General features: G+C 35.0%; 1 protein-coding gene across 2 annotated transcripts in view; it reads left to right on the top strand.

Moving 5' to 3' along the window:
• The window catches only part of LOC105222737 (acetylcholine receptor subunit alpha-like), a 299,949-nt gene that overhangs the window by 255,393 nt on the left and 24,298 nt on the right, over positions 1 to 20,258 (top strand). For both annotated transcript variants that reach the window (XM_049454479.1, XM_049454478.1), the window contains exon 6: positions 16,608 to 16,776. In XM_049454479.1, coding sequence (XP_049310436.1) covers positions 16,608 to 16,776 — 169 coding nt within the window. The remainder of the gene's footprint in view (positions 1 to 16,607; positions 16,777 to 20,258) is intronic.

Here is a 20,258-nt window from a genome sequence, read left to right as displayed (position 1 = left end):
GGATACATTTTTTAATTAGAGAAATATTTCAGTTCTTCTTGTTATAATATTTTTTATATCGATCTGAAATGCGTTTTATCAAAATTTTCAAATATTTAATAGAATATTGAACAGCGCTGCTTCTAAATCTTTCTGTTATTAATCTTCTTCCCTCATTGCATGTCTTTGAAGTCCTCTTTCACTTAACTAGTAAAGCCAACTCATTAGGTACGCTTCCATCGTTATCATTAGCTTTGTTTAGCTGCTTTGATTTTCATTTACATACTTTCTTTGATCAGCCAACAAGTTTTGAAATTGTGTTAAAGGTCGTTTGTCAACTCAAATGAATTTATATACAACTGAATTAAAATAAATTAAACTCAGTTGTGTTTGACGATGTGCAAATAGATTGATGAAGAAGAAATTTTACATTTAGTTTCGGCAATTTCACGCCGTTTTAGGTGGTGCCATGATTAATTTATATCACAGATTGAAAAGTTGTCATCAAAGTCGTCCAAATGAGGTCAATTACTAGCGCTTTCAAATAAATATGAAAATGCTACTGTGATCAAACTGAAAGGTGAATTTTGTCCATTTCATCTCCTTCAAAGTAATTCCCTCCCGCCGCAATACACTTATGTCAACGAATTTTCCAGTCATCATAGCACTTGGAAAAATCCTCCATTGTGATTGAAATCAGAACCTTCTTCGATTCAGCTTTTACATATATCCTCAATTAACTCAAAATGGTTTATCCGGAGCTGTCCTTTGAGTTTGCTGAGTAGCCAGAACTCCAACGGAGCTAAATCAGGCGAATACGTTGGTTGCGGAACGATGCGGATTTGTTGAATTTTCTGCGAAATGATCACAAATAATTAATGCAGTATGAGATGGTGCATTATCGCACTTCTTTGTTCAATAAGTTCAGACATGGTAAAAATCAAAGAATTCACTTCACCGATTCGAAATACACGTGAAGTATAAATTAAAAATTCACCTTTCAATTCACAACAGCCAAAATTCCAATCCAAATATTAGTACAAATGCATTATTCTTCTGAGTAATCTTTCTAAATTTCTCCTTTTTTCTTAAATTCGAATTACGAATGAATCAAGTCATCAGGCTGTACTTTTATGCATGGATCTTTAATACAGCAAATAGCGACCTCTGGAACTAATCTGTAAATCTTGTATGTAATAAAGAAGTACGAAGAAATCACTTGAGAGTGAAGTAGATAATCTGAAGTGCTTTTGAATCAAAATGTAAAATACTTTCAGCCTCTCAAATACGGACCTTACTCTATTCTACAGTATACAGTTTCTTTACTGGCTTAGTAACACTAGTTCTATTCTAAAATAATTTCGCTCCAATGCTATCCTCATGAATTAATAAAGAAGTAATACAAATACTGTTTTGTTTCTTTTTATTTTAATAGTATGATTATTTATATAAAAGCATAGGAAGTAATTGAAAGTGGCTCAACATACTCGTACTTGTAGGTATCGTTGCTATTGAATTTGTTGACCCATAAACAAATAAGTTCATAAAACTAGTTAACAATTCGAATGAGTTTGTAACACCACACTGAAAGAAGCATCGGAGAGACGTGCTTATACTTAATTAAACGTTTGGAACGATCAACCAGAGTATTTTTGAACTTTTTTAAGTTATTTATTAGCAATGTTCTTCAGCACATCGGTTACAACTGCATTAATGGCCGAAACACCGCTATAAAAGACATTTTTATACTCCGCAACAAAGTTGCTAAGGAGAGTATTATGGTTTTGTTCACATAACGGTTGTTTGTAAGTCCTAAAACTAAAAGAGTCAGATATAGGGTTATATATACCAAAGTGATCAGGGTGACGAGTAGAGTTGAAATCCGGATGTCTGTCTGTCCGTCCGTCCGTCCGTCCGTGCAAGCTGTAACTTGAGTAAAAATTGAGATATCATGATGAAACTTGGTACACGTATTTCTTGGCTCCATAAGAAGGTTAAGTTCGAAGATGGGCAAAATCGGCCCACTGCCACGCCCACAAAATGGCGGAAACCGAAAACCTGTAAAGTGTCATAACTAAGCCATAAATAAAGATATTAAAGTGAAATTTGGCACAAAGGATCGCATTAGAGAGGGGCATATTTGGACGTAACTTTTTTGGAAAAGTGGGCGTGGCCCCGCCCCCTACTAAGTTTTTTGTACATATCTCGGAAACTACTATAGCTATGCCAACCAAACTCTACGGAGTCATTTCTTTCAATATATAGTTCAAAAATAGAAGAAATCGGATAATAACCAGGCCCACCTCCCATACAAAGGTTATGTTGAAAATCACTAAAAGTGCGTTAACCGACTAACAAAAAACGTCAAAAACACTAAACTGTACGGAAAAAATGGCAGAAGGAAGCTGCAACCAGGCTCTCTTTTAAAATTGTAAATGGGCGTGGCGTCGCCCACTTATGGACCAAAAACCATATCTCAGGAACTACTCAACCGATTTCAATTAAATTCGGTATATAATACTTTCTTAACACCCTGATGACATGTACGAAATATGGGGGAAATCGGTTCACAACCACGCCTTCTTCCAATATAACGCTATTTTGAATTCCATCTGATGCCTTCTCTGTATAATACAATATATACATGAGGAACCAAAATAAAAAAAATATCTTAATGACGGATAATGAAATCTCGATTATCACTTTATCATGCGAGAGTATAAAATGTTCGGTGACACCCGAACTTAGCCCTTCCTTACTTGTACATGTTGCTTTTATGTTTTGAAAATATAAAATTATCAAATTTTGATAGGTCAGGCGAATACGTAAGGTAGTTGATAGATAAATCCGTTTATTCATCGTAAGCTCGATAACTTTTTTGGTTTTCATTAAATTCACATGGAACAAAATGCGCACAGACCTCTCTTTTAACCAAATCTGCAGTTACAATTCTCCAAACAGTATTTATACTCGTGTCTAATCCCTCAACCAACCTTCTCATGGTAAAATTAGCATCGTTATCAATTATTTCACCGATTTTTTCCACCATTAAAGTCTCATTTTCATCTCTACTTACATTAATGTGCTTAGTCACTTCAACCATACGCCATTATCTATGAAGTTTAAGGGTTTCTATATCACGTGAGCATTTCTGCAGAAAAAGATAATAAATTTATTTAAAAAAGCAAGAAAATTTCTTTAAGGTATATGAACTAATCACAACATTTCCTTTTCTTCAACTATTCGCTATAGTTATGAAAGTTCACCATTCCAAAATAATAAGTTTTAGAAAACTAAAAAGCAATTAAACTAAATGTTTCAATTTTTTACTAAAACTCACTACCGTTATGTTTCATCTTTAAAAATAATAGTATGGGCTAACAATTTATAAATATACAATAAACTTTCTAGTTTATTTTTAAATAATTCAGCCAATAAGTAGAAGTTTATGTATTTCTGTCACGAAATTTATACTAAACTTACTCTCAAAGAAATCCCACCTAAACCACCAGCTTAGTTAACTACAAAGTTAACTAAATTACATAAAATATGAATGAGTTTACCTTAAACTTCTACTCTCAAATACTATGATCCCGTACAAAATTTTACTTGTATGCATATTTTCACACCCACTCAGAAAACGCTTCGGTCCTCAGTAATTTTCTGTGTATTTACTTTTAATTTACATCAAATCTTACCTGTCGCTCCCACTCAAGACACACACGCAGTTGCCTTTAACGCAAAAGGTGGACTACATCGAAAGTCAAATACCCACAGAAAACTTTACATTATTTGATTTGGGTATAAATCTTCAATAATAATATTTTATCCAAATTCAAACAAGCGACTGACATTTCGTGGGACCATTTGTCCCCTACGTGCTCGCAGACCCACACAGCAACAATGTAAGTAACGCGCCAAAAGCGGCCGATGTGGCAGAAAATTATATTTAAAATTCATTACGTTGATTTGGGGCGCCAGACGGGCCACTCGCTCGTGTAGTCAAGTCGCCGAGCGCGTCAAATACGTGTACGCGCACTTTGCATGAATTAAAAGTCACTCATACGGCGTGGCGGACGCAAGCACACTGTGAGAGGACATTTTACAAGCAAACACATCTAGGTGTGTATTTGCAGAGGGGATATAATTAAATTGGGTGCATTAGGAACCTTTTTACATGCTTTTTATTTTTTTTATGTATACATATATATATATATGTATATATCTTTAAATACACGTACATGTATATGTGTATGTGTGCCGCATGAAACTTTTTCTGTTTAAGTTTTTATCAACACACTTTTGGCGCAATTAAAAATAGGCAGTCAAAGGTCATTGCGTCGCCAAAACGTGTCCCGAGTGCAAAAACAATTTAAGAAAAATATTTAAAGCTAAGAACCCTTTGCTTTGACTGCATTCACTACTTAAGCTTTTCAACTTCTACGGCTGACTAATTTACTTTTGTCATGTTGAGCATAAAACTCTTACCTTACAAATTCTAATCTGCACAAACATACATATTTTTTCAACTTTCACTTTGTCGCGCTTCACTTGACTTTGCTTTTATGATTGATGTAAGTTGGTCAATATGAGTGGGACACCCTTTTGTGGGTCAAGCATGAATAGGCAGCAATGTCAACAGCAGGAAACACACATTCAGACCAATATTCTTACACATATACATACAAACACCTGCTGACAAGCCAAACTTGTTTACTTAACACCGTTATTACGAGTAGTTAACTAGAATATGGGTGTATGTATGTATATGTGTGTTTGCATGTATTTAGGCATTATGTGTGCCTCATTTGCTCTTATGTGTGTGTTTAGATATTATTATAAGCAGGTAAATATTGAGTACCACAGATTGTATAATTAAGAAACTTTTCCAAGTGCTGCCGCAATTCAACTTTGACCCAAGTAAATTTAGTAATGACTTATTTTAGTTGGGCAAAAGGTTAATTTAGGTTAACATCAAATGTTTTACTGCTTCAAAAAAATTTTAACTGAACTTTCTGGAGGCAAAGTGTATATTTAAAGACTAGTTATTTATTTCAAAGAAAATTTGGCAAGAGAAAGTGGATATTTATAGATGAATTTGATTAAAGTTAATTTTGAGTTGTTTGAGTTGAAAGATTTTACTGTGGCTCATTCTGTTTTCTCTTCTCTTGTCACGTCACCTCAGTTAACCCAGTATCGAGGAGGATTGGCTACGCTTCTGGCCAACTGAAAGTGAATTGCTCTCTCAACGAAGCAACAAAGCTTGATTCCTTCTTCTTTATATTGCAGGACAATCAAGAAGTATAAGCTCCGATGTTGGGTCAAACGCTGTATATAGAACTGGCCTTTTAAAGCAATCTAGCGAGTCAGAAGAACTCATACAAATATCAATGTCAGTAATTAATCAAAGAGTAGAGCTCATAAAACATCTTACAACCTTAGAATAGAAATCTAAATAATTACTTCCAAAACTGTTTTCTTTTAAAGATAACGAAGTGGAATCTTAGAAGTTTATTATTTTATGCCTTAATATCGAAGCTTTGAATGTTTCCTCGTCCACTTTGAAAACACAATCTTTTTATATTTTCCCTATATATAAGAAGGTTTGAGGGTCATTACTGTGGTCTATATGATTCTGATGAACTAAGTCAGCCTACTTTTACATTAATGTTAAGATCTGAGTTGTAAAGGCTGATGCAAGGTCGGTCGTTACAGTGCGGTGCATCGTGGTTAACACTAAATGACCTGCGGTCTTTACTGCCTGTAAAAGCGACTAGCTCTATGATTTCTCGACTGAAGCTTTTGGATTTGGTTGAACCCTGGACTAGTGGCTGAGGTACTCCGTCAACTGAGTATGGGGAAGAGTGACTCTGCAGAAAAACCTGAGGGATTAAATGACGAGACTGCCTTCGTCGGATCGTCGCTCACAGGCTACGTTCTTCTCCCGCCATCGTTAAGGAGAGGTGTGTTTCTTTTAGCTGGTCGGCTCTGAACGCAATGTATCATAAGAGCGTGCCATCGCCTTGGCTCCTTAACAGAGATAACCATGGGACCATTAAAGGCAATTACCTTCCGGGTGTTGGATAGTGGTTACCCAATAGACATGAGTAACGTAAAAAAATACCGAAAGGAATGTGGGTGGAAGTGGGTTGGAACCTACCTTAAGTGGGACAGCGTCGCAGGTGGTTCACTGCATGGAGTAACGGAATCGTCATCCATGAGGAACAGCGAACCTCTCTTTTGTAAGCGAGACTACTAGCTACGGATGGTAAGTCAGGCGTTAGGACCGAGGTGCGATGCAGAATCCCCAGCACCAGATGAGGAACCCCTGCAAGTTCATGATAGCTTCGATGACTGCTGGCAACGCTAAAACACTCAGGAAAAGGTAGTTAGGAAGTTGAAGTAGGACCACAGCATGCCAGCAAAAATAATATTCGCTACAGTGGCAAGCACACTCTTCCGGAATCTGAGCCACATTCCATCACACTTGACTGGGATAAAACAGTGCTTAGGAAGGCCGAGAATCATGGACCAATGAGCTGGAGTGAGCCCAACCCACGGATAAGTGACAGATGTCGTATAACTGGAATCTAAAAAACGCTCGAAACCCGTATCTCTAGACTAGAATACCCCCTTAATGTTGTAGCTTATGGTCGCTTATCTTTTCGACCCAACTTTCAACCAGCCTCACTTCCCCAATAAAAAAATATATTTTTGATCGGTATATGTCTTAGTTTTTCATACTTCTAAATCAGTGAGAGGATTTGGAGCAAAATGTAGAGATCCTATAAAATTTACTTCTGCCATATTTCAGGAAGCAAATTTCTAACCTCAACCTCCAACCTAGAAACCGTAATGATTTAGTTGGCAGTCTACCTCGTTCTTTCTTGATCGCCTCTTAAAAATTGAAATTCCAAAAGACATCCAAGCTCACCAAACATAGAAAAATTCCCTAGAACTCCACTTGAAGTAAATATTTCTTGTTAATACTCATATTTCAAATAAATTACATGAAGACCGTAACACACATGTTGAAATCAATGGCTTCGAAATCTATAAGGACCAATAAATATTTCCGCTGCATTAGCAATTATGTTGACGACAACAACAATATAAAGTGGACCTGATTCACGTTTACTGTGACATCACTCCTTCCACTTCTATGTACTTCAGAAGATGCAATGAAGCAGCAGCAATAACAATATTAAAACAAGTGGACAAATCAAGGATTTCATAAGGAAACAGATTCAAAATGAAAATCCAAAAACTGAAAACCACAACCAAAGAAGAAGAATAACAAACAAATAGAAAAAAGTTCGAAAATATCCAAAAGACGAAAGAACCGAGCCAAAACTATAAACGAAAGGTTGCTACAACCAAAAAGAATGTGTTTGCCTCGGCAAAAGTAACGCAGCGTGAATGCTACACGACACAAGAGGTCAGCGAATCGGAGAAAAGAACGCTTTATTGGCGCCAGAAGACATCGATATGCCGCGCTAGGCCACATATAGTAAATAGGATGCGCCGCCACAGCCGCATTGTTATTGTGAATAAGCTCAACCTCAAATATTTCACTTTCACCGCCTCTCGGTTTCTTCTCTTTTACTTTCCCTTGCACGCTTGCCAACCTTTATTATTTTTATTTTTCCAATTTTTTTCCTTTCTTTGTGTCTCGCTTTGAGTTCGGTGTATATCCTTTTCGGCGCGCAAACAAGCAACCTCGCTGGTTTTTTCTTCTTGTCTCGCTAAATCCTTGCAAGTTTTCGCAAATGATTTATTGCTGCCATTATGGTATTTGGAATGCCGTGACTAAAGCAAGCCCTTTACCACTTTGTTTCCTCCTCCTCTTTTCTTTTTCTTTTTGTTGTTCCCATTTGCGGCTGCTGGTCATTGTTGTCTAGGCGCTTAGCTGGCTTTGTTCTTACAATTGTATTGTTTACCATTCGACGGCCTCAAAAGCTTCGCATTGTCTTTGGATTGACCAGCGTTCGATAAAGGTCGGCTCAAAGCCTGAGATCCAAGGGTGGGCGCTGGTAAAAATGTGTGAACGAGCATGTGTGGCAAGTACCATACGCAGTTGTATACAACATCTTACATAGATTTGTGTATGTGTATGTACAGTGTTTAAGCTAGGCATTCCAGCCCTGTATTACTTTACGGCATTCGCTTTTCACATGTCCCGTTACCTTACTAGTCTGCTGCTGGCAGTTATTGCATGTGAGTGTCAGTCATTGCTGCGGCTGCTTAACTTTTTGCTTTGACACATCGACTACTTGGCCTTAAGCGCACACACACATGCCCACACTTCATACTTTTCTTAGCCATTGCTCTTAATTCATTAATTTTATTTGCACTTATTTCATTTTCATTTTCTTGTTCTTTTTTGTTTTTGTGCTTGCGTATGCGGAGTAATTTTATTAATGAAGACAGTGGCTAAAGCCTAACGAGTTGATTATTACTTATTATTATTAGAAATAATAGAACTTTTAAAACGTAGCTTTAACGTATCACAACTCAAAGTAAAGTACTAGAAAAAGACAGGAATAGAGTGACTCGTTCTTATATATTTGTTATCAAAAGTTGAATAAAATCACTCAGACTCTCTGAAATATTATAAATATAGGTTACATTAGTTTAGGTTAAAAACTCGCTGCAGTTACATGTGACAACATGGATTTCACTTAGGTAGCTTAGAACGCCATACAATTTTATTTCCTAAAATTCCATATATTGATCATAATGGCGTATTCAACCTATAACAAATTTGTTGAGGCGACTAAAACCAATTTCGGGTATGGTTCCTGGTTCGTCAAAAGATGTTTCAACTTCAGTTTTGAAAAAACTGAACAATGGAGGAGAAAGTGTCTGCATGTTTCTACCTTACCTTCCTTCACTCAGCTTTGATAACTTGCGTCCTACATGATTTTTTAGTGTTACCGCATGAATTCTTGAATTCTATTGGACAATGTCCAATAATACTCCTACATTTGCACCTAAATTAAATTTGCTAACGCAAGTAGTTCAGTGGATCTCTTGCCTTCTACTCTAGAATTATCTCTCAGTTACACAGACCCTATTCGTCGACCAGCGCTTGCTAAGCTCACGAAGAGTCCATAGATTCGGTGCTAAAACGCGAGACCACTCGTTCACACTCTGATATTAGTGGGGTAAGGGTGCACCTTTTTGTTGACTCATTGGATTTGCGATTCCGCTGTGACTAGATACACAAACGACTTTGAAAATGACGTAACCTGATGATGTTGCTAATGAGAACATATCCTCTTTGACAAGCTGTGAGCTTAATTTAAGCGAGATCAGCTCTAGTCTTAACGTTATACCATCGGAGTGAATTCATACATACCAGAAAAAACCAGTATTTCGAAGCATTGAGTTTACTGCTACCCTAATATTAACCACATCTAAGGAAGTAGGGACGTCTGGTATTTCATACCTCCTGGTAAATAAACCCATTTTTCTGTAACTCCTTTACAAAACCATGTCTGGCACTGATGACCCTCGACTTAGACGACTAATTAAAGCGAGATGTAAACTCATAAGTTATAAAATTAGTCAATATTCCGTAGTCGCGATTTCGAATTCGATTTCTAATTTTTAAAATTGAAAATCCAATACGATGAATCCACTCATCTCGCGAGTTTTCGTACTACGTGTACAGGCCTTCGTTGGCGTCTCTTCCACCTAGCATATCACATTCAGTTGCTGAATCTCTCTAAAGCCATGAAAAAGTGCTCTACTAATGTATGATGAATGAGAATGGAATTTCTTGAGAATAGTATATATATTGGTTGTTTGTAGTATTCTCGAACTCTCGAAGAGACTTGCTAGAGCGTATCAATAAGGCGCACTTCAATGTTCTGTAATCTGGATCACCGAACGAAGCTAGTTCCTCGCTAATATGATTTATTTTCGATATTGAAAATTAAGATCATATTAAAAAAATTCAAACAATTACTTTTTCTAAGAAAATCTAAACATTGAAATTTTAGTTTAATTCTACATTAATTTATCTAGATATGGCTAACTCGAAACCTTAACAATTTCATTACTTATATATATTAGAACAGTACTGTTCTCGCCACTATATGCGTTTTCATTGCTCATTTAGGTACAACATCAGTTTATTAAGGGTAAAGCGTAAAAATACTTTCATTTATCCCTTCTAAATGATATCTTACATTAGTCTAAACTCATGTAGTCCAAAAAATACAAAAGTTAAGTTAATACTGAACCGAGTTTATTATTTTTTGGCATCAAAGTATCAGATCTAGTCGTCTCTTCGCTCTCAGTACGGCTAGCCTCCCCCTAATTTTGGAGCTTTTAACAGGCCATTGTTGTATTGGCCAGACGCCATCTACAGAAGCTGTATGAAAAGAGATGAGGTGGAATTAACTTAACATTTCTTTCTTGGCTGTCCCGTGTTTGGGCGATATATAATATAATTACAGTCTGTCAAGTAAGAGCGTTGTCGACTTTACCGGCAGTTAATGAAAGATTTCGCTTTAATTCCTTCGCGAGTCGATAGAGGGAAGCTTTGTTCTTGATGCATTGTCAACAAAGGTTCAGTTGTCGTTGATCTATTGAAAGATAATCACGTTAAACGCCATGAGTGCTAAGTACGCGTCGCGCTACGAAGCTGTGTTCCTTTGCATCCACCCGAAAGGTTCTAAAATGTCGCAATCAGCGGCATATTATGTTCTCACGCGAGCCTGGTCAACTTCCACCAATAGGTTTGTTCAGCGGACTGTAAAACATGGAATAAAGGTGAATCTTTGGGGCTGCTTCTCAAAGCAGGGATTTGGCACTTTGTACCGCTTTACTGACAACCTAATTGCCGAAAAAATGATAAAAATCTACAAAAAGTCTTTACTGCTATCTGTCAAACGATGTTTCATAAGAAAAAATGAAGATTGGATTCTGCAGGAGTACAACGATCCTAAACACCGCAGCAAGCTCTGTGCTCAGTGGAAAACTCAATCTGGCATCGTTACATTGGATTGACCGTCGCAGACGCCCGATGCAAACCCTATTGAAAATGTGTGTGCATATATTAAACAGAAGCTTCGTGGAAGACGCACATACACTTTGAAGCAGTTGTCTTACGAAATTCGTCGGATCTGGAGATCCTTGCCACTAGAATACGCCGTCAAATTTGAAAAAAGAAAACATGCCTCGGAGATGCCTGGCAATTATCGACGCCGGTGGTGACTAGACATATTATTGACCAAATGTGTACAATGTATATATACATACATATGAAAATTTCATCAAATATTTTTTTTTTATAAATTAACATGACGCCACGCTTTTACTTGACAGACTGTAAGGCTTACAATTTCTGCAGACCAATCTTTTTGATTCTCGATTTTGATTATTGCCCTAAGCAAACTTTTTTTTTTAATTATCTAAAAAAAATATTCAGCGTTTTACTTGCCGACGAATAAAAAATTTGTTCGAAAAAATTTTCTTTTATTTTTAATTTATAAATCAGGTTTTGAACTGGATCAAACTACAAGAATAGGCGTTTCCAATTGTTTCCATATGTTTCTTATATTATACTACTTCCATAGAGTTCTACTAGTTTTAAATCAGATTTCAAAAGCTGATGAGGAATTGAGAAGCACGGGGATTAGCTGTGTTTCAAACCCCTTACCCAAATAAAAAATTACTCCGAAATAATAAATAATGATTGACAAACGACAATTGGCGAACCACACGCCAAAGAGAAAATGCAAAGTAGGAGTAAACTTTCTTCATTAACATAAACATTCAAATATGTTAATGCCCAACGCGAATATCTTTTAAGTGAAAATTGCGAAAATACGAAAGAGGAGGTACTAAATTTAGAAGAATAATGGGAAAGGATGCTTCAATTGTCTAAAGTAAATCAAAGCAAACCAGTATGTATCATTGCATCCAATAGCCAACCACAAAATCTATTGACCGACTTACCGAACACTATCCACCAAAGCAAACCCGTCAACCCAAACTCAACCAATCAATTCACGCAAACTGGCTATATTTAACCAATTGTCCAACGCATTGCGTTCGGGTTGACTGATTTCCGGCTTTCCTTTGAATTGAATGGGTTAAAGGCGTAGACCTCAGAATTATTGTAGATTTCGGTGCGGTCACCGGAAAAGGACAACAATCACAACGCACTTGAACAGAGCACGGGCAACTGCGAAAGCAAAGGGAAAAATCAAAACCTACTGCATAAATGATTTATAAAGTGAAAAGTTTTGTTTGTTTACACAAAACCGTCAAGCAGTCGTTTGAACGAGAGAGTGTAGGCAAAAAATGTCAAACAATAGCCGAGATCAAGAATGCACAAGTAATAAAGAAAAAAGTTGAATAAATCAACAACTTGAGTCCAATAACAACGTGCTGTGATGTCGGTAAGCCATAGAAATATTGAATGCTCGATGAATGAGTGCTCATATTTCAAATGTAAATACACTTGCCGCTCTACACACATACATATATTTGCAATAATTTCTAACGGCAAGGGTCATTCACATAAGTATAATATGATTTGTTGGTCCTCCATTTTATCTTATGAAAGTTTTATTGCGTGTGTACATCTCTACTTACCTCACTTTTCGACTGTACTTTTTTTTATATATTTTTATTATTATTGTTGTTGCCTGCTAACATGCTCAAGTTGGTAGTTTGTTCTTCAGTATGTGTTTAAGCATATGCTTGTGTCTGTGGCACTTTTCTTCGCTTGTTGTCCCTCAAGCTCAACAGTTAAACAGATTTCAAGCCGGATACGATTATTTATGGCTGATGGAAGGATGGCTGTAGACTCATAGTGCAAGTTGTCAATATATCTAATTTCTAAACAAACGCTAAGTAGTCGCTTTGAGTGGCACTTTGCATATTGTTTTCCGTCAGTATTGGGTATCTTTTAGAATAGTTCCAATCAAAGTAAAAAAAAATTATATCACAAGTGTTAACGAAAAATTAGCGTAACTAAATATCAATACCCCACTCTTGATAACAATATTATTAGTATCCGATTCGAGTCTAGTGTAAAAAGGAATATTTCTTAAAGAGGTTTCTAATAATAAAATAATGAAGCATAAAAGGGCTAGATCAATCCCGCAGGATGCAGACACATTTCCTGATATACCTCTGTATGTGGGTCTATCGCACCTATAATAACTACAAATTCGTTTCAATCTGTCAACTCACTTACCCAAGATCGCCAAACTTCTTGATATAACTCGATTACCAAAATTCATATAAGGTGATATTCAATTTCCTTTTAAAGTAGAAGTGGACGTGTTTATAGTCAGTTTTAGTTCCCTCTCTCACTATGTCGTAATCAAACCTAATCAAAATCATACAAACAAATAATTTGCAATACATAAAAACATTTTTCAAACATCGACAGTACAAAACTGGCTCTATACCTTTCTTTTAGACAGCTGGAAAATATTTTCTGAAAAGCTAAGTTGTGTGTAAATATATGTAGAATAGCCACAATTTCAAATCTCAGTATTTTTGTGTCATCAACAGCAAGAAATCTCTGAGTACGTAGAGAAAAGCGGATCTGCTTACTATTCAGACAATGAAAAACTTATCTAAATACTATTCCACACATATTTACAATTTACTCAACGTAAACATGAAGTGAATCATTTTAATTACAATATCAGTTTGCAATAATGACACAATGAGTAAAATAGTTTGAAGAACTTTTGAGCACACATTATTTTCATTTACTCACATTCATTTGAATAGTGTATATTATTTTCCTCACAATTGTGTTTACTTGCAAAACTTCTAGGAAATACAAATGCATATGCAAATGGTTTTATTTTCGCTTGGTACATTTTTTCAAAAAATATTTTGTTTGATGTTTTTGTAGCAAATTGAATTTTCTTCAAATTCTCTATAAGTTAAGCGTCTACGATATATTCATCGTCAAATATCAACCAAAAAAAAACTGTTAAACAAATAAAAAAATAAAAATTAAGTAGCAATTTTTGTAGAGTAGTAAATTTGTGGCCTTCAAAACAAAAATTTTCCGATTTATAGTATGTTTTTTTCTCGTTGAGTTATAAAAGTCACAAAAAAAAACAATTTTCATTAAAATAATCACACTTTGAATAAATCGGCCTAGACCTTTTTTGAAGAACATTCAATTCCTACTAAATCCATAAAACGAAGTATTTTTTTAAATAGTTGGAAAGAGACACAAATTTTTCAATCTGATTATGTGAAAAAAATAAAAAACCGTTAAGCGGAAGACCTTTCCGTTACAATTAAAGACCCATACTTGGAGAGCATTTTTTAGAGGTGTCCATCGACCAATTTTTTTGAGTAAGAAGCAAAAAAAGCCTAATATATAGCACAATACATATGAAATTAAAAACACTGTGTGAAAAAGCTAAACTTTAGGGTCAGAAACCTTCCTAGATTTCTTGGAATATGCATTAGTTAAAAAAGTAAAATATTTAGAGGTAACTGTTATGAAATGTATTACAGATATAATGATATTTTTCGTTATTACATAATCGAAATCACAAACCGATGTAGCTCACTTTGGTTTCAATTTAAACATTTTTGTCGAGTAGTACCTTTACCACCATGAACAAGGTAGGAGTATCTAATATTGGGTTGTCAAAAAAGTCTTGCGGTATTTTCGCCAGTTGGCGCTAAAAGCGCGTAGTTGTGGTTTTATTCGTCGCATCGGGTCATACCTTTTTGGAAACCTCATTTCACGCTAACACGTGTTTGATTGATTGTCGTTTCTTTTAAATCGCTCGTGAGTTATAGCGTCGCAAACATGGAGCAAAATAAAGAGAAAATACGGCATATTTTACAGTACTACTACGATAAAGGCAAAAATGCATCTCAAGCCGCCAATAAAATTTGTGCAGTTTATGGACCCGATACTGTTTCCATTTCCACCGCACAACGATGGTTTCAACGTTTTCGTTCTGGTGTAGAGGTGGTCGAAGATGCGCCACGCTCCGGAAGGCCTGTCGTCGAAAATTGCGATAAAATCGCTGAATTGGTCGAAAGAGACCGGCAGAGTAGTCATCAAACCGTTATACACCATTTAAGAAGCTTAGAGTCACTAAGAAGCTCGATGTATGGGTGCCACACGAATTGATTCAATAAAAATACTGCAAGACTTTTTTGACAACCCAATACATATAGCACAATACATATGAAATTAAAAACACTGTGTGAAACTTTAGGGTCATAAACCTTCTTAGATTTCTTGGAATATGCGTTAGTTAAAAAGTAAAATATTTAGAGGTGTATTACAGAGAAATGTTATTATTCGTTATTAACTGAAATCACAAACAATTTAAAAATTTCAGACGAGTAGTACCTTTCCCACCTTGACCAAAGTAAGAATATTCAACATTTCAAGAAAATTATGCTGATATGAATTCTCATTAAAAGTCAGACTTGTTTTGCCAATAGTCTGAACTTTTATAAATCCCAATTGCTTTTGAAAAAGCACACTATTTTGAATATTAATGTTTACTATGCTGAATCTAAGTATATGTATTTCAATAAAACTTAGTCACTTCTCACCTCTTTCTACTAAGGTTTATGAGTCCTTATCTATATCGACATGTTTTCGTTGTTAAAATCAACCTGGCTGACAAATGCCAGGAATAATTTACTGTTGGGTTATTGCAGAATATAAACCTTTTATATTTATGCACAAAGGTGTGTTTTGATAGGATTTCCAACGAATCAACATACCATGTAGACTATATTTCCGCACAGGATGCTTTGGTTGCTGTCACCGGAAGAAATTTTAGGACAATTTTGTTGAAGTATGTGAATAGTTGCACTACAAATAGCTAATAATAATTATATTAAATGTATTATACAAAAATATTATTCCAATTTCACTAAAAAATTTATAACAATAAACGTGCTCGTTCAGTGAAAATAATGGAAAATCTACCCGTGGATAAATATCACTCATTTCAGTTGACCCGCAGCAGGTGGTTTCCAATATCGAAATCGTTTTTAGCGTACAAATTTTTCGAAATTATTTAGAGAATTTAGAATTTTAGACAAATTCTATTTTCAATTGTTGTCCCAAATCGTAAAACAAAAATATAATTTTACTTGCATAAGTGTACAAATAGACATTGTCATAATATATTTACTGCATTCACCAAGTTTTTGAGCCTTTAATTCTACTTATTGGCTAATTTGTAAGTCACTTCATCAATTAAGCAAATTTATTTAATTTAATTTTCCAAAATATTTGGCCAGCTTGAAATATGTATAATATTTGTATACATGCGAATGCTTTGTTCTTAAACATACATAGATATCTTCCATAAATACATATGTTTACAAATTATTAACGCAAATAAAATGTAACCATACATACATACATATATACTTAAGTAGTCGAAAGTATGTGTCTGTTAGCTTGGCAGTAGACATCAAATTTCATTAATTCATCATAAAGGCTTGAAAATGTACATATATTAATAACTGAATTAAATAAATTTACTTTTTTAATAAAATATTAAGGTATGAGTTGAGTAAATCTTTAAGTTTCTTTACTAGTATTTCATAATAATCAATTTCTATTTATTTTGAATATTTATTTGCAGAAATGAGAAATTCTACACGTGTTGCGATGAACCTTATCTGGACATAACCTTCAATATCACAATGCGCCGTAAGACGCTCTTCTATACGGTCAATCTCATTATACCCTGCATGGGTATTAGTTTTTTAACAATATTAGTTTTTTATCTGCCATCGGACAGTGGCGAAAAGGTAAGTAGAAACGATACAAAATTTTAATTACCAAATGAAATTCGAATATATTCAGTTTATACAATTATAAGATTGATTCAAAAGAAGTATTACTTACTGCAGCTGGAAAGTGTTAATTTAGTTTCAAACTGTGAATCCTTTACTCTATTTCCCAAAATGTAATAATAGTCTATAACTATGTTGGTCTGAATTTTGAGTTTTTGAATTAGAAAAACATGTCTGAAAGTATTATTCAAAGTATTGCCCTTTTGAAACTATAATATTTTCCCATCTGTCGTGCAATTTTTAGAATTCTATCAGATAAGAACTGTGTGTGGACTTTGTGGTTTTGAATGAATCAAACCTATTTTTGATACCCTGTTTTGAGGTGAAACCAATTCTACTAAGGGTGTGCCGCATTACCTGGAACAAATAATAGTCGGAAGAACAAGGTTTGGGCTATAAGGCGGGTGAGGCAAAACTTGCCAATCGCTGTTTTCCAAATATAACCAAATTTTAACCTGGTTTTGCCTCATGAGACTGAGCGTTATCATAATTAAAAATAATTGCCTTGTGTTAAGGAACAAACTCGAGTATCTTTCGGCAAAACCTTGCTTGAAACTGATGTGTTGTTGTCAGTGACGTTTCCACCAAATACAAAAACTTTCTTTATCTTTAATTTCGCTGTTTTGCCAGGATTCACACATTAATTTTTGGATTTAGCATTGTGGTCTTGGATCCGACTTTCATTACTAGTCACAAACCGATGCAAAAACGACTTTTTTGCAGCGTTAAGAAAGCATTTTTGAGATGCAAAATTGTCTTTCAAAGTCTCCAAAGTCTTATGCGACTCATATGACACCCAATTTCCTTCCTTTTGCATGTAACCATTTTCTTATGAAAGTCTCTAAATGACTGCTTGAGTTACTCCCGAAAATTCTTGAAGCTCTTTTTGTGCTTGGCAATAATCTTAAACTCTCTCATTCTTAATCGGTAAATACTTCTTGTTTCTCATTTTCAATCAAATCTACTATTAGCAAACTTCTCGGTGTATTTATATTACTATAAGATTTCTTCAACGGATGTGTTACCTACAGAGGCTGGAAAGAAAGGATTTAGTTTTGGACTCAGATTTCCAATCTTTTCTTATATTTCCAACGAGATTAATTTTAAAACTCCCACATTGCTGAAATCACTAGTACCATTTTTTTTATCTGAATACAAAAGTTAACAGCATTTTAATTTGTAAACTCAAACCGTCCCTAAAACTCCCCTTCTCACCGCCACATTAATTTCACTGCAAATGAATATTGCAAATCAATTTTCAAGCATTAAATCTCTCATTTAAATATGTTTGTCATGAAAACATATTAGTCATCATTATCATAACAAATAGTGTGCCATTATTCATAATTAGCTGCCTTTAGGAAAAAATTGTCGCAAAAATGCTTAATTGATTGCATTAACCGATGAAAAAGCCTAATTCAATTAATTAAAGCTTAAATCCACATTTAAAGAATATGAAATAATAAAGATAAATGCAATTATGATTACAAGCCCACTTATCATCTCAGATTTTTTTCACCAGAAAATATTTACTTTAGAAATCCTTTCATCGAATTTTACATTAAATTTGCGCCAATTAAATAATTTAATCAAAAATTCACACAAACAGCCAAATCCCAATAATCAATAAATGCATTTACATATATTAACAATGTGAAATTAATGAAAATTATAGCAACCTCAGAGAAAAGTTCAAATCCTATTACTTCTATCAGTAATAATATGCAAGGAAGCTATGCAAATGTGGTGAAAGGCAACACTGTGCAAATGCAACTGCCGCAAAATCCTCCAAATGGAGGTATTGAACCTATGATTATAAATCTTACACAGTGTATGACACAATTTATGTCTACCATGCAAAACATGATCCAAGATTTAATAAAATCACAAAATCAAATGCTGCAAAATTTATTAAGGAAAAAATGAGCTTACTAAATATCTGTATATGGAATGCCAACGGTGTTAACCAACATAAATTAGAGATTATCAGATTTCTGTCTGAAAAGAATATTGATGTAATGCTTATATCAGAAACTCATTTAACAAATAAAAATAATTTCAATATTCCGGGATTTAGAGTCTATGTCACAAATCATCCAGATGGAAAAAGCGCATGGTGGCACGGCAGTGTTGATTAGAAATCGTTTAAACCACTATGCCCTAGAATCGCATGCTACTCCACAGTTACAAGCTACAACAATTTCACTCAAAAATCGGGGTTGTGACTTAAACCTTACTGCTATATACTGTCCACCTCGTTTTAAAATTACAGAAATCGAATTTAAAGACTTTTTTGGAACACTAGGTCAAAAATTTCTAGCAGGTGGAGATTATAACGCAAAACACACGTACTGGGGCTCACGTCTTATTAATCCGAAAGGACGACAGTTGTACTACACTATTATGAATAAGCATAATGAGCTGGGTATAATATCTCCTGGTAAGCCGACATACTGGCCCAGTGATAGAAGAAAAATACCAGATTTAATAGATTTTGCTGTAGTCAAAAATATAGATAGATCGCTTATGACAGCTGATACATGTACAGACTTATCATCTGATCATTCTCCTGTACTAATAAAGTTATACGAACAGCCCATGATATTTGAGCCAAAAGTTACTCTAACATCACATAAAACTAACTGGTTGAAATATAGAAAGTACATCAGCACCCACATCAATATTGATTGCAAAATAAATACAGGAAGAGACATTGATGAAAATATAAGAGAAATTAATGACGTAATAACTAATGCAGCTGTATTGGCAACACCAAAAAGAAATAACAAACCAGTTGGTTTTAGAAAGATCACCAATAATGAAATAGAGAAACTTGTAAATGAGAAAAGGCGAGCTAGGCGGGAATGGCAGTTAAGTCGATCCCCTTCAACTTTGCTTCAACTGAAATCTGCTGTACGAAAGTTAAAAAAAGCGCTTAAATGCGAAGAGGAACACAACACTGAAAATTATATAAAGAAACTGTGTCCAAATTCTCGCAAACAAAATTCTCTTTGGAAAGCACAAAAGTCTTTCAAGCCACCAGTAGATTCTAACATGCCTCTAAGACAGTTGAATGGTAATTGGGCACGTAGTGATGAGGACAAGGCAAATTGCTTTGCAAATCACCTAGAAAAGGTATTTCAACCCAATTGCCCAAAGAACAACTTTGAGTTGCCAACCTTGCCCAATACCGCAAAAGAGTCGCATGTGTCTATTAGGACTTCTACTTCTGAAGTTACTAGAATAATAAAAGAGCTTAACCCCAAAAAATCACCTGGACATGATAATATTACCCCAAAAATGCTAATTGAGTTACCAAATATTGCCGTAAAGGTGCTCTCTTTGCTCTTCAATGCAATTCTTAATCTCGGACACTATCCAAATTCGTGGAAAAAGTCGCAGATCATCTTGATAGACAAACCTGGGAAAGACTTAAC

Source organism: Bactrocera dorsalis, chromosome 4 (assembly GCF_023373825.1).
Source record: "Bactrocera dorsalis isolate Fly_Bdor chromosome 4, ASM2337382v1, whole genome shotgun sequence".
In the NCBI taxonomy this organism is placed as follows: domain Eukaryota; kingdom Metazoa; phylum Arthropoda; class Insecta; order Diptera; family Tephritidae; genus Bactrocera; species Bactrocera dorsalis.
This window is presented reverse-complemented; position numbering and strand designations above follow the sequence as displayed.